Below are 14,385 nucleotides of genomic sequence, written 5' to 3' on the forward strand. Positions count from 1 at the left end.
TTACTTCAATTATTATAATTTAACTTTGGAGTTGTATATTATCTTCTTCTACCATTGTCTAATTTTAATTATGTAGTCGACACTTGCATCAATTCAATTATATTATCTTTACAGTAGTATCAGTAATTCAAAATTACATATACCCGGATCATAACAAGAAAATCAATTTAACCAAACTGAAGTAGTAGCAACATAAAAAAGTAGATTCATTTTGAAGACAAGAGTAACATAATAATTTTACATATTCATGAATTAGAAAATTTATTTAATTCATCACATCAATTAAATCAGTTATGATTTTTCTTTTTACTTCCATTCACTTTTTATTTCTATTCTTTTTTCCTTTTAGTCCATCGAATCTACTGGTGGTCCAAACACACCTTGAAATATCATAAACTTACCTCAACTCTCAATTATATATATTATATACCGAAAAACAATGAATGAGATCTGAATTATACAAGTTACTCTGCTGGATCTGCTGCACTTTCTCTTACACAACATATGAGATGGAGACAAACTCAACATTGTTCTTCACTTTCACACTCCTTTTGATCACCATCATCACCTTTCTGAAAGCCCTCAAATCACTTTTCACTCCAAACAAAAGCAAATCAAACCTTCCACCAGGCCCTAAAGGTCTTCCTCTTGTGGGAAATCTCCTCCAACTGGGTGCCAAGCCCCACCAAACCCTGGCCACCCTGGCCAACATTCATGGCTCAATAATGAGCCTCAAACTGGGCCAAGAGACCACCATCGTGATGTCCTCAGCAGAAGCAGCCAAAGGGGTGCTCCAAATCCATGACCACTTTCTCTCAAACAGAAAGATCCCTGATGCAATGAGAGGTGCCAGCCATGACCACTTCAGCTTGCCCTTCATACCAGTTTCACAACAGTGGAGGGAGCTGAGGAAGCTGTGCAATGAACTCTTGTTCTCCAACAAGAACTTGGACGCCACTCAGGGACTCAGAAGCAAGAAGGTTCGAGAGCTTTACAGTGACATTCACCGTAGCAGCTTGAAGGGTGAACCTGTGAACATTGGAAGGTTTGTATATGTATCAAACACACACACACACATAAAATTAGTTAGGAAAATTGTTTCCTTTTCAAATGTGTAATTTTACTTTTTGTGAGGTTTTGATCATATTAACATCAACTACATAATTTTCTCTTTGATTTTTTCATGTGTCTTGTTTATTTTCAATCTGTTTCTCTGTCTTTGAACCGTATTTTTCAGGTTGGCTTTCAAGACGACAATAAATCAGCTGTCAAACACAATCTACTCAGAGGATTTCCTTCAGTCGGCTGAAAAAGCTGGGGAGATGAAGGAGTTGGTGACCAACATCATGAAAGAGGTTGGAAGGCCAAATTTGGCTGATTGTTTCCCAGTGCTGAAGATGATTGACCCTCATGGAATCAGAAGACGCACAGGAAGCTACTTTTCGAAGCTTTTGAACATATTCAAGAGCTTGATTCACAAAAGGTTGGAACTGAGAAAAGATGCTGCTGGTTACTGCACCAAAAAGGACATGTTGGATGCCATGCTCAACGATGCTCAACATAAGATGGACATAGTTAAGATTCAACGTTTGTCATTGGTATTTTCCTTTTCCTGCACTTAAACTTTCTTATATGTTCAATATTACTTATTTTCTTATTTTCCTTGTACTGTTCTCCCTTGTTACTTTCTTACCTGCAGAAGAAATTATTGAAGGTTTATGTGTATGTTTTAACCTAAGAAATATATGAAAAAAACTTTTACATACAGAAAGAGGATACTTTTGCTAATATTCTATAATCATATCTAATGTTCTATTTTTGTAATAAGTGATGCATTTAATAAAACTCATATTAGTAAAATAAAACTTTAAATTTGATTGAAAAATCATACCATGTGCATCTATATTCTTGAACTATGCTTATTGAGAGAAAAGAACAGAGTATATGAATTTGTTAGTACAAGTTTCTAGCTACATGCAACAAAAATAATAAAATATCTTTTTCATAAATTAAAATTAACTTGTACACAAAACTTTATGTGACAAAATCTTTATAAATTCATTACATCTAATTTATTTTTTCTATATTTTCTTTGATAAAATATTTAAAGAAATTTGTCCTATCAAATCATTATAAAAAAAACTGCGCCAGTGATTCTTCTGATCTTTATCAGTAATGGTTGGCCCTGCCTTAAAGAGGAGCATTGGGTTGAAAACTATGGACAGGGAATTGATGGCCCATTAAGAGAAAAAGGGTGAAAAACAAGGTGGACCCAACCTGTTTGTGAAAATGACAGAGAAAATTTTTTGTAGGCTTAAATAAAAATCTTCTGGTTTATGCGGACTAACCTTGCAAAAATGTGTATTTTGTCAGGATTTGTTTGTGGCAGGAACTGATACCGTGACATCTACGGTAGAATGGGCAATGGCTGAGTTACTTCACAACCCACATGTTATGTCAAAGGCAAAGGAAGAGTTAGAGAGGATTATAGGAAAAAATAACCTTGTGGAAGAGTCAGACATAGCGAAACTCCCTTATTTGCAGGCAATAGTGAAAGAGACTTTCAGGCTGCACCCAGCAGTTCCACTTTTGCTACCCAGAAAAGCTGAAGTGGAATTTGAGATGCATGGATACACCATTCCAAAGGGTGCACAAGTGTTGATTAATGTGTGGGCCATAGGGAGGGACCCTAATTTGTGGGAGAAACCTAGATTGTTTTGGCCTGAGAGGTTTTTGGAATCAGAAATAGACTTCAAAGGAAGGAGTTTTGAGCTTACCCCATTTGGTGGTGGGAGGAGAATATGCCCTGGTTTGCCATTGGCCATAAGGTTGGTGTTCTTGATGTTGGGATTGTTCATCAATTCCTTTGATTGGGAGCTTCAGGATATTCAACCAGAGGATATGAACATGGATGAAAACTTTGGACTCACCTTGGAGAAGGCTCAACCTGTTTTAGCTATTCCAATCATTCCAAAACATTAGATATTCATCTTCATGGTCATTGTATAATTTATTATTCAACTCTTATTACAAATATCTATTCCTACAACATTTGAGATGTTTATTTTTTACTTTTTAAAGTAAAAGATGAATTAAGAATTTCATATTAATTAAAATAATCTTAAATTATAATATATATATATATATATATATATATATATATATAAATTATATGTATTGACGGTTAGACGATTTATATAGATTGTTACACGCTTGATTTATAAGGTATTGTTTAAACCATAACATTTAGAGATAGAATGTTTTTTAAGCGTTTAGTAAGACTGCACCAATTAAGAAAGTAAGACTGCACCAATTAAGAAAGGCAATTCTTAAGGAAATAGCGTCTGATGACAAGATCATTTATCAATGGTTAATTTCATAAACAATTGCATTGTTTATAAATGGTTAACTTAACTGAGCTAACTATCAAGTGTTTGAATTCTTTTCAGAATGTATACTAAATCAAATTGTTTACAAGTCTTAGATGATAACTCTCATAGAGATTATGTGTTTACAATGTTAGGAACAAGGCAATAAAAGATGAAAGAGAGAAATAAACGACACAAGAATTTAACGTGGTTCACTGTATAAATGCCTACATCCATAACTACACTAGGACGTATTTTTATGTTTGGTGTATCTTTCAAGCTTTATAGAAAGTTTTTATATAGTTAAAAAGAGAACAACATCTCATAGTATTAAGTGATGTGAGACTAAATTAAATTTCACAATACTAACATACAATACAACTCAATCTAATAAACCTTGTAGGATTTTCTCTTTTCTTCTCGATGTGAGCTTATGACTCTATGAAGCTTGAGAGTGTATTTTTAGAATTTTTGTTCTTGCACGAGTGTGAGTTTCACTTTAATCTTTGCGTTATTTGTATGCTTATCCTTTCTTTTTTTTCTTCTTTCCAATGGATCTTCTAATTATAAGCTTCATGGGAAAAAATCTGTTAGACAATTTTTGTCTTCAATCTTCATATCTTCGTAGCCTTTTTGTAGGTAGCAACCATATGTTGAAGTCAACATGTCAAACCAACATAGGTTGTGTGAAATCTTCAACACGATTTTTCATGAAGAGAATATTCCATGAATGTCTTCTTTGTTTCTAACCTCTACTTCTGATATGGAGCATGTTGATACTTGTAATAGACATATCTACACAAAGTAGAGTAGAAATGCATGTTGTCAAATATGTCATTTTTCTTGTTACTTTTGTTTTTGAAATGTTGTGCATTTAATGTTTTGCATTGCGTTTTCAAAGCAACTTTGTCAATTTTTCTATACATGTAGTTTAAACACTTTCTGAAAAAATATTAGGTACTACTGATTCAGAAAGGTTTCATTGTTGGATAAAAATATCGTTTTGTGTCAAGGTATCGTTTAGCCTTTTAAAGACATTTAGTAATATTTGTTTAGTTTGAGAGTGCATTTAGGAAAGTGTTACTCAACATATTGTTTTTGGAGCACTATTTATAGCTTTAGCGCATCATTGCATTGTTTAGAAAGTTACATAAGAAATGCGTTTAGTAAATATATCATGTATCATATTGATGCGTTTGCCAAAATATCATTTAATGGTGTGTCAATTATCACACTAATGTATTTACTTAAATATCATTTAATAACACGTTAACTAAAATATAATGCAATGACCTTTTTATAATAAATAATCTTTTAATAATATTGCATTTACTAGGATATCACTTGGTCTTAGCAATTTATTGAAGTTTTTCTTTATTCATTTAAATGTCGTAAGACTTGTTTCATAAAATGTTTTTCATGATATTATTTCTCTAAGATAATATTTTCAAATATTCGTTTCGTTTATGGTTGTTGGTTAAACTTTAAAATATAAAAAATTTATAAATCCTATGTTATAGACAATCTTAAAAAGATACTCTTATTATATATAAACTACCCTCTCACATTAAAAATATACGAGGAACTGATATTAAAAAACAGTGTTTTTTTAACAATTATCGAAGTGTAACATACACCGGAAGAAAAAGAATAAAATAATGATAAAAATATTATTTATAATTAATTATTATAATTAATTTGAGTTGAAACATCGGAAAGTCAAATGTAAAATATCAAATAATTAGTTTTATGATTTATATATAATATATATAATAAGTCATAGTGAAATTAATTATTTCATCAAAGCACTTTTCAGTTTCTACAGTTTATGTAATATACATGTAACGAAGATGATTTTTAAGTGTGTATATATAACTTTTTATATATCCCGTGCATGCTTTATGGATGACTCTAATAAAATAGTTATATGGTCTTTTCTCTCTGTTAGTTATGATATTTATAATAATTTGTTCAGTAATTATAATACTATTAAATAGATTATCATATTTATAAATTTGTTTAATAGTTTTATACTATTAAATAGGATGTTATATTAATAAGTGCAAAATTAGTTATAAAATGGATGTTGATTAGTGCAAAATTAGTAAGAATAATGTTGATGAAACTATAAATTTTGAACATTTTTATAATAAGGTGAAAAACTATGGTTATTTGGACAAGTTTTCTTAAACTTCTTTTGAAAGGAAAATTAAAATTAGTTTATATTCAGCTTACATAACTTATGTATTCTTCAAAAGTTTTACCTTTATTTTACATAAACTAATTTAAATTTATGAAAAATTTATTTGATTTTTTATCCTGTAAAAAATCTATACAAGTCGTCCAAATTAATATACTCTTAATCATAAAACTATAGAAAAAAAAATATATTTGAATATTCTTATAACATTTTCTAATATTCATAGAAAAAAATGGTTACAATCTCATCCAAGGTCAAATTATTATAAAAATAAAATGGAAGTTACTACTCTGGGTAATTTGTAATTAATATTTTTAAGAGTTACCAGGAAAAATATTATATTTGGTAGTCAGAAATATTAATTAAGTTTGACATATTTAGTAATGAGATAATTAAGATTATTTTGCAGGGTGGTGGTTGTGCTATAAATAGGGTAGAGCATGTTGAAGTGTGAAGAAACACCAAATATTTGTTTCCTTGTTGTCATATGAAATCAATGGTGATGACTCAAAGCAGAGTCTTCATTTTCAGTGTTCTCATTTTCTGTTGTTTCGAAATTGATCATGTAGCCTCTGCTCATGATCATGATTACAAACAAGCACTCAGAAATAGTTTGCTGTATTTTGAGGGCCAACGTTCAGGGAAATTGCCACCCAATCAGAGAGTCACCTGGAGAGCAAATTCAGCACTTAAAGATGGCCATGATGCTGGAGTAATATTTTTTTATTATCTATTTTACCTTTTCATTTTATTTCATTTAATTTGATTATTTTTTATTTGATTTTTTTAAATTTGATTGTTATTTTAACTAAAATAATTATCTCTAATAATACCATAAAAATAATATATATATATATATATATATATATATATATATATATATATATATATAAATTATTAGATGAAGTAACGATATGCTGTTGAAAAAAAATGGTTTTATTAATATTGTTCGTTAAATTATTTTTGTGATAATTACATAGAAATATTTGTTATTTGTTATTTGTCAATTGATATACTAATTGTTTTGAATGTTTTAAAATGATTTTGTCCTAAATATTACTATTAACGTTTCCTTAATTATAAAAATAAGAACAAAATCACTGCGTAAAACCGCATTCAACATGACGTAAGTTACAATTAACTTAAAAATATTTTTATGTAATGCAAACATTATGATTTTTACTATCATTATTTCCTTATGTCAGTTTTCTTTTTTCTTTTAAAGCTTCACTCATTATTCAGTCTGTTCCTAAATTTAATCCATTGACTCAAAACGAGAACATAAAACGCATACGAAATAGTCCAAACATTTTCATAACTTGAATATCTCATGATAATTTTTATTTTATGGTTCATCAACTCATACAATTTTTTATCCCATGAGTGATGAGATTGAACACAGTTGATAGAAAACTATATGTATAACAGATTAATTCAATGTGTATATCTGATTTTTGGAAAAAGAAGAAAACTATACATAGCGTCCATAATAAGAACTGAATTAATTTATTCTTTTTATTATTATAATCTCAATTTTTTTTCTTTTAAGTTGAAAAAATTGTTGGACAAGAAATATTTTCTTCGCAAATTATTAACTAATAATTTTTCCGGCAGATTGATCTTGTGGGCGGATATTATGATGCCGGAGATAACCTGAAGCTAGGGTTTCCACTGGCATTCACCATAACCATGCTTTCATGGAGCACGATAGAGTTCAAAGACAAACTTTCCCAGCAGAAGGAACTGCAAAACGCGCTCAGCGCCATCAAATGGGGCACAGATTATTTGATTAAAGCACACACAAGTCCTGATGTGTTATACGGCGAGATCGGAGATCCAAATTCCGATCATCCCTGTTGGATGCGGCCGGAAGATATGACAACTCCTCGGACTTCTTACAAACTCGACCGTCAGCATCCTGGTTCCGATCTCGTCGCAGAAACAGCTGCCGCCTTAGCAGCTGCCTCCATAGCGTTTCAATCCGTCGATAAAAAGTATTCCTCCACCATGTTACTTCATGCAACGCAGGTTCGTATACACATTAACCCTAAAAAAACTTTTACAAAACGTAAGCTATAATTTATTATGTTGAAGATATTTTATATTTTCAAAAAAAAGTTAAATATACTATTACAAAATATATATTTATATATTACATAGTATAACTGATTTTTTAATTTATGGTTTTTGTTTGCAGTTGTTTGACTTTGCAGACACTCATCGAGGTAAGTATTCAGACAGTATCACACCAGCAAGGGAAATATATTCCAGTAGCGGCTTCGAGGTCTGTATAAATGAAATTATGTATATTTATTACTTTATTTTGATATTTAAGTAATAAAATATTATATTGTATTATGTAAAACGTGTTTGATTGTTTTAATTACAGGATGAATTGGTGTGGGGAGCTGCATGGCTTTATCGTGCGACCAACATGAAGAAATACCTTGATTATCTGGGAGGAGTGAGAGATACTGGTGGTGTGAGATCAGTGTTTAGTTGGGATGATAAGTACGTGGGTGCACATATTCTTGTAGCAAAGGTATCATTCGATTATCATAAATAATATTCAATATTTAGTATGTGAATTTTGACTTTTTGCTTTTATTTTTCATGAAATCTATTTGGTTGATAGATGTAATTTGTTTTGAATGTGATGCAGCTTGTTTTAGATGGTAAAGTGGAGAAATCAGGGATATGGGCACAATACCGATCACAGGCAGAGGAATATATATGTTCCTGTGCTCAGAAATCACACCAAAATGTGCATAAAACAGCAGGGGGTCTCTTTTGGTTCTTACCATGGAACAATAATCAATACGTTGCTACTGCAACATTTGTGATGTCTGTTTATTCCAAGTATTTATCTTCAAAGGGTTCATCCCTCCACTGCAGTGGTGGTGTTGTTAGTCCTGATTATCTCACTTCTATTGTTCGATCCCAGGTACTTCATCTCTTCTTAAATTAAATCTTTAACTTTTTACCGATAAATTTAAATATGTCTATCCATCCTCAATCATGTATTTCTAGTAGTAAACAGTGTTTTTTTGTTTTCCTTATAGGTTGACTATATTTTGGGTTCTAACCCTAGAAGCATGAGTTACATGATTGGATACGGGTCAAATTTTCCAAAAAAAATTCATCACAGAGGAGCGTCAATTGTATCAATCAGAAAAGATCCTACTCCAGTAGGATGCAAAGATGGATTTCAGGAATGGTTCCATAAGGATGCACCAAACCCTAATGTGTTGGTTGGTGCAGTTGTGAGTCCAGATGGAAACGATAACTATCAAGATAGTAGGGATGATTATCAACTAGCTGAGCCAGCAACTGTTACTATGGCACCTTTGGTGGGTGTTCTTGCTCATCTAGCTTAAGTTGTAGAGTTTCACCTTAATTATAATCCTAAAATAGTATATGTAATTGTGATAACGAAGGAAGCATTTTGAATAATATTACCTCTCTTTCGTACCTCTTCGTTTACACCAGAATTTTGATATATGCAATTTAGTTGCTTTTGTTTCAGTTTGGAAACATATGTAAACACTACTATAAAAGTTTTTTATAGTTCTTTACGCTTGTTATTTTTTATTTTTGACGTCTTAGTTGGAAACGTCAATTTAACATTGGAGTAGAAAATATCATCGAATAATGTCAGTCCTAAGCCAAATTGATGTTTATTAACGATGGACACCAAGGAATCGACATCTAGGAATGTGGGGTGTACTTTTTTGTGAACAATTTGGCTGAGCTCGCTTTTTTATGAATGCTTTGGCACTCAAAAGGAGGGGACACTGCTAAGTGCACATTTTTTCAATGGAAATAGGGGGTTGATGTCGACTATGGTAAAAGTCGACATTGACGTATGTTAATGTAAGGTTTGACGTCCATGTTAGCTTTTTTTTTCTAATAATTTATTCGGTTTTATAATTTTACCAAAACCTAAAAAACAAAAAACCAGCACAACCTTTTGTATTGAATGTTTCCAGCATACAATTTCAAGATTAAAAGTATAAACTAATGAAAACTAAGACTAAAAACTAAAGTTATCAAAACTAAAAGAATTAAAACTAACTAATGAATGTCCTGAAGAAAAATAAAATTGCTACTATAATGGGTCTTAGGTCCTAATTCCATCGCTCCAGAAGATACGTTGGTCACTCTTATCATATCTTTTCCATTGTGTCCTTCGTTATTAGTGATGAATTCTTGAAGTGTTGCAAAAATAACATAACATTAGCACAAATTAGAATTTCTAATGTGTCTATTACGCTTCAGTTTCAACAAAGCCGAAGCATAAAAAAGTATAGTGACAATTTTACAATTTTGACAAACATAAAGACCTCAGTTCATCAAAACTCGAAGACATGGTGTTTTTGGCCTCGGTTAAATTAAAACCGAAGCCTAAAAGGGTGTGTCAGATAAGCAAACCTTTTAATGTTAATGTCAGTAGGGCCTATGACATTGATTATTTACAGAACCGCTGCCATAGGATCCTGACGTTGTATGTTGTCTTTTCAATTTTGTAGCCCTATGGATAACTCTATGACCTTGGTTGTTTTGAAAATTGGTGCCATAGACTCTTTATGTTTCAGTTATACCGCGAACCGAGACATAAAGTTTGAAACAAATTTCAAAATTATAACTTACAAAATATATATATATATATATATATATATATATATATATATATATATATTCGGAAGACTTTAAGTAGTAGTTCTTAGTAGAACCAAAGGCATATTGCCATTATTGGTTCGGTTAATAGAATAACTAAGGTAATATGCATTTTCAAGGTTAAATTTTGCAAAATAACATAGCCTCCTCTTGCACATTTCTTCTTCACTTTCTCTTTGCGTTTTTTCTTCTTCTCTACTCAAACCTTTATAAGACGAAGCTTTCAACGACCATTATGAGTAATTTTTCTTTACACAAATGTACATTGATTAACTACTATGGGTATGATTTTCTTTTATTTTGACTAATTGGTTTCGTGTACATGTACTCTTTGGAGCATAAACATTTCCTCATAAGCAACGATTTATTTTGGCACTGAACCCACCTTCATGGTTAGTTTTGTTTTGGGCTTTGATGAACTTTCATTTTCGTTTGTTGTTCATACACCATATATATCCAAAAATAGATTAAAAGTGAGAATATATTCAAAAGACTCTAAATGACTTTGAAATTTTTTCAAAGCACCAAAATATCATGAAAAACCCTCACAAAAATTTTTGGATCAAAATTCAAAATGTAAATATGTGAAATATTTTTTCAAAGTTTGAAAAAAACAAAATAAATTGATGAAAAATAGCAAACACCCTGTTTTGAAAATCTAGAAGGAAGAACCGACTATGCAAGCTCCCACGTGATTGAAAATTTTTTTCTATCCCAAATCAATACATAATACTGTCAAATCAACAAATCAGAGCAAATGTTATAGTCGTTTAAAGATTTGCAACTATTTTTATTTTTTATTTTTTAGGAATTGCTACCAAAAACCATTTTTTTATTTACTGTTCGGTTCTTTTGAACCGAGGCAAAATCATGACCCGGTTTTTGCTTCGGTTGTTAATCGAGACCAAAGCTCCCATTTTTTTATCATGTCTGAATATACGTCAGTTCCAAAATCGCTATCAAATGTCGAAAATAACCGTTGTCATAACTCTTTGCTGCACTAGTCTAACTTCATTATTTTTGCATACTAATGTTTAAAGATTACTGTGATTTGTAATATGTAAAAGGTATATATTATTACCTCATTCTAATAATCTCTAATTCTTGCTCAAATGATGGTTTTGATTCAAGACATGACATAGTAGCCACATCCCTAAATATGACTTCTTCTTACACTAAACATAATAAAGAAAGTAATCACATATCCAGGTCATAAATTGACATATGAAAATTAATAACTAAAAGATCAATTAGTTCCAAACTTTGGATACAATATTTGAATTTGTTGTGCTCTAAGCTTACTCACAACTCTAATTAAATTTGAAACATTTGAAACATACATTAATATTAATATGACTAAGTAGATGAAAAAATGTAACACTTACATTTGTAACATATATTTCAAGTCAGGTTTCATCCTCTTGTGCAGGGTACAAAACCATACAACTGTACACTATCTTGGTATGATGACCATCAATTGACAATGAACTCTATCATAAATCACAAATAGTTAGTTGATTAATTAAACCTTCATAAAAATTTACATTCAGTAACACATACCCATCAATGTATGACCCAATGTACATCTTTTAACTAAAATATTTGTGTTTGCAAATATATTTGCCTGTGGTAAACTTTGTTTCTAAAAGGTTGAATGGTCTAAGGTTTAATAAATACATATGTCTTCTTATAGAACTTGAGATAACAAATATTTTTTACAAAAGGATTTCCTCCGTGTAGATTTCAAGATCTTGTAGACAAGTTGAAAATGATTGATATTCATTTACCTTAAGGAAAAATGTTCTAATTAGAGAAAATATCTAGAAAATCTTCTTAATTAGAAAAAATAACACTAGTGCAAAAAAGACCTTTAACGTCACCCTTTAGATGTCTGACCCTCGAATATCCAACGTAAAAAATGACCAGTGACATTTTTCGTAAATAAAAAAACTATTTAGACGTTGGTTATGGAAGGAACCGACGTCTAAACCCTAAACCTAGAAATTTAAAAAGTCACTTTTTGACTCCATTTAGATGTCTGATCCCGCCACTCTGACTTCTGAAGCACTTTAGACGTCTGTTAATTGGGGACCGACGTCTAAACCCTAAATCCAGAAATTTAAAAAGTCACATTTTGACTCCATTTAGACGCCTGATCCCGCCACTCCGACTTCTGAAGCACTTTAGACATCTGTTAATTGGGGGGAACCGACGTCTAAACCCTAAATCTAGAAATTTAAAAAGTCACTTTTTGACTCCGTTTAGACGTCTGATCCCACCACTCCGACGTCTAAAGCACTTTAGACGTCTGTTAATTGGGGGAACCGACGTCTAAACCCTAAATCTAGAAATTTAAAAAGTCACTTTTTGACTCCGTTTAGACGTCTGATCCCGCCACTCCGACGTCTAAAGCACTTTAGACGTCTATTAATTGGGGGAACCGACGTCTAAATTTTGGCATTAAAACACCGTGAACGCGCACTCATTGTTCATCATCTTCGTCGCGTTTTCTGTCTACAGGTTACGCTTTTAAGGTTCGTTTTCTCACTTTTGCACCGTCTTAAGTTAAATTTACTCCGATTACATCACTCTTTGATGCATTATCTTTCATTTGAACCGATTAAAATGCGTTTTCGTTGGGTTTTGGTGCAGTTATTCTCGTGTCTTTAGGCGACGTTCTATGGCGGCGATTTCTTGTGTTTTGTACTCCTCCAATTCCCTTCACTACGTTTTTAAAACCATCTAATAAAAAAAATCTACAATACATTCTCTTCAACTAAAATATAAAGTTTTAAACTCGAATCACCATGAGTCAGGAGTGATAGTGGCATATTTTTCTATGAATTCAGTATTGAATTAGAGAAAATATCAACTCTTTCTCATCCTTTTTACCTTGTAAATCCTAGTTTTCATTTAGTTTAAGAAGTGGTTTCATCTTAAGCTTTAATTAGATAAATTGATCATTAACCCCTTTATTTATACAAGTTAATTAGTTGGAAGAAGTCTCTGCATCAAATGAAGAGTGCTGGAACCAGAGAAAACAAGAAAACAGCAAAAACAGCAAAAATATGAAGAACCAGAATCTGGAAAAAAGTTAGCTGGAGCGCCCTATTTCCATGGGCGCTGGAGCGGGCTCTGCACCAGGACTGGAGCTAGCTGGAGCGCCCCCTACAAAAGGGCGCTGGAGCGCCCTTTTTCCTGTTTTCGCGCGCTGGAGCGCGGTCTCAAGCGCGCCTGCTGCTGATTTGGCAGATTGGGTTTATTTAACCCCAAATTAGAAGGACTTTGACATCTTTGGCATCCCAGACACAAATTCTCTCAATTGGAGCGTCCAGAGGCGAGCTAGGAGCTGTGGGAACAACCCTTCTTCATCCTTGGGTCCTCCTCCTTCTTCCATTTCCACCATTGTTGTAAGCTCAAGCTCTCCATTCATGGAGAACTAGTTTCATTCTTGTTGGGGATTGATGTAACCACGGATCTCTTATGTAATTACAGTTGTTTTGAATGATTATATGCCTCTTTCATTGATTGTTAGTGTTTAATTCCTCTACTTAAAGCTTGTATGAGTAATTCAACCATATCATGATTTTAGGGTTTGCTTGATATTGGGAAATATTGGGTGAATCTAGAACTGGATTAAACACCTAAAGGAAATAGTATCTAGGGATAGAACTAGGACCTTTGGTTGTCTTGAATCTCAATTCTTAAAGCGGATGAACTTGTTAGGTTTTCCAAGGGATTGGAGTTTAAGAAGTAAGTCTAGGCTCTCTCTACCAAGGGATTGGGTTTGAGTAAATTAGAAGATTGACATTGGCTAATTAATGAAGAGGAAGTGATTTTCTATACATAAGAGTGAAGTAGGTGAAATCATCCCCCAACAATATCATTCCATAGCATTTCTAATCTTTCCATTCCTAAGTGTTTGCGTTATCAAAGCTCACTTTTACCCTTTATGTTTTATCTTTAATTTTATTGCATGAAAATCTCAAAAACATGGAATCATTCTTTAGTCTAAATTAGTTAGATATTATACGATTGTCTAGGACACGAGTCTCTTGGGAAACGATATCCGGTCTTACCGGTTTTATTACTTGAACGATTTGGTACACTTGCCAAAGTCTCAACAAGGAGCAACCTCAA

At 32.1% G+C, this 14,385-nt stretch overlaps 2 protein-coding genes across 2 annotated transcripts; both read left to right on the plus strand.

Annotated features, from left to right (window-relative positions):
- The first annotated feature begins 428 nt into the window (after window positions 1-428).
- On the plus strand, window positions 429-3,049 carry LOC148202752 (geraniol 8-hydroxylase-like). Its single transcript, XM_088111114.1, has 3 exons — window positions 429-1,045; window positions 1,238-1,598; window positions 2,374-3,049. Exons 1-3 carry the CDS (start codon window positions 444-446, stop codon window positions 2,980-2,982), a joined length of 1,572 nt encoding a protein of 523 aa, XP_087967240.1. The 5' UTR covers window positions 429-443; the 3' UTR covers window positions 2,983-3,049.
- Window positions 3,050-6,055: 3,006 nt separating this feature from the next.
- LOC148202753 (endoglucanase 13-like) lies at window positions 6,056-8,945 on the plus strand. The gene is made up of 6 exons (XM_088110470.1): window positions 6,056-6,280; window positions 7,183-7,596; window positions 7,766-7,852; window positions 7,958-8,110; window positions 8,231-8,512; window positions 8,631-8,945. The coding sequence occupies exons 1-6, from the start codon at window positions 6,056-6,058 to the stop codon at window positions 8,943-8,945; spliced, it is 1,476 nt and encodes a 491-aa protein (XP_087966596.1).
- The last annotated feature ends 5,440 nt before the right edge of the window (window positions 8,946-14,385 follow it).

Source organism: Vigna umbellata, chromosome 3 (genome assembly GCF_029865625.1).
Source record: "Vigna umbellata cultivar VRB3 chromosome 3, Vumbellata_1.0, whole genome shotgun sequence".
In the NCBI taxonomy this organism is placed as follows: domain Eukaryota; kingdom Viridiplantae; phylum Streptophyta; class Magnoliopsida; order Fabales; family Fabaceae; genus Vigna; species Vigna umbellata.

Coding starts and splice junctions, on each gene's coding strand:
- LOC148202752 (XM_088111114.1), top strand. CDS start 444: ATGAGATCTGAATTATACAAGTTACTCTGCTGGATCTGCTGCACTTTC. Junction 1,046..1,237: donor GAACCTGTGAACATTGGAAG/GTTTGTATATGT, acceptor CGTATTTTTCAG/GTTGGCTTTCAAGACGACAA. Junction 1,599..2,373: donor AGATTCAACGTTTGTCATTG/GTATTTTCCTTT, acceptor GTATTTTGTCAG/GATTTGTTTGTGGCAGGAAC.
- LOC148202753 (XM_088110470.1), top strand. CDS start 6,056: ATGAAATCAATGGTGATGACTCAAAGCAGAGTCTTCATTTTCAGTGTT. Junction 7,853..7,957: donor ATTCCAGTAGCGGCTTCGAG/GTCTGTATAAAT, acceptor TTTTAATTACAG/GATGAATTGGTGTGGGGAGC. Junction 8,513..8,630: donor CTTCTATTGTTCGATCCCAG/GTACTTCATCTC, acceptor TTTTCCTTATAG/GTTGACTATATTTTGGGTTC.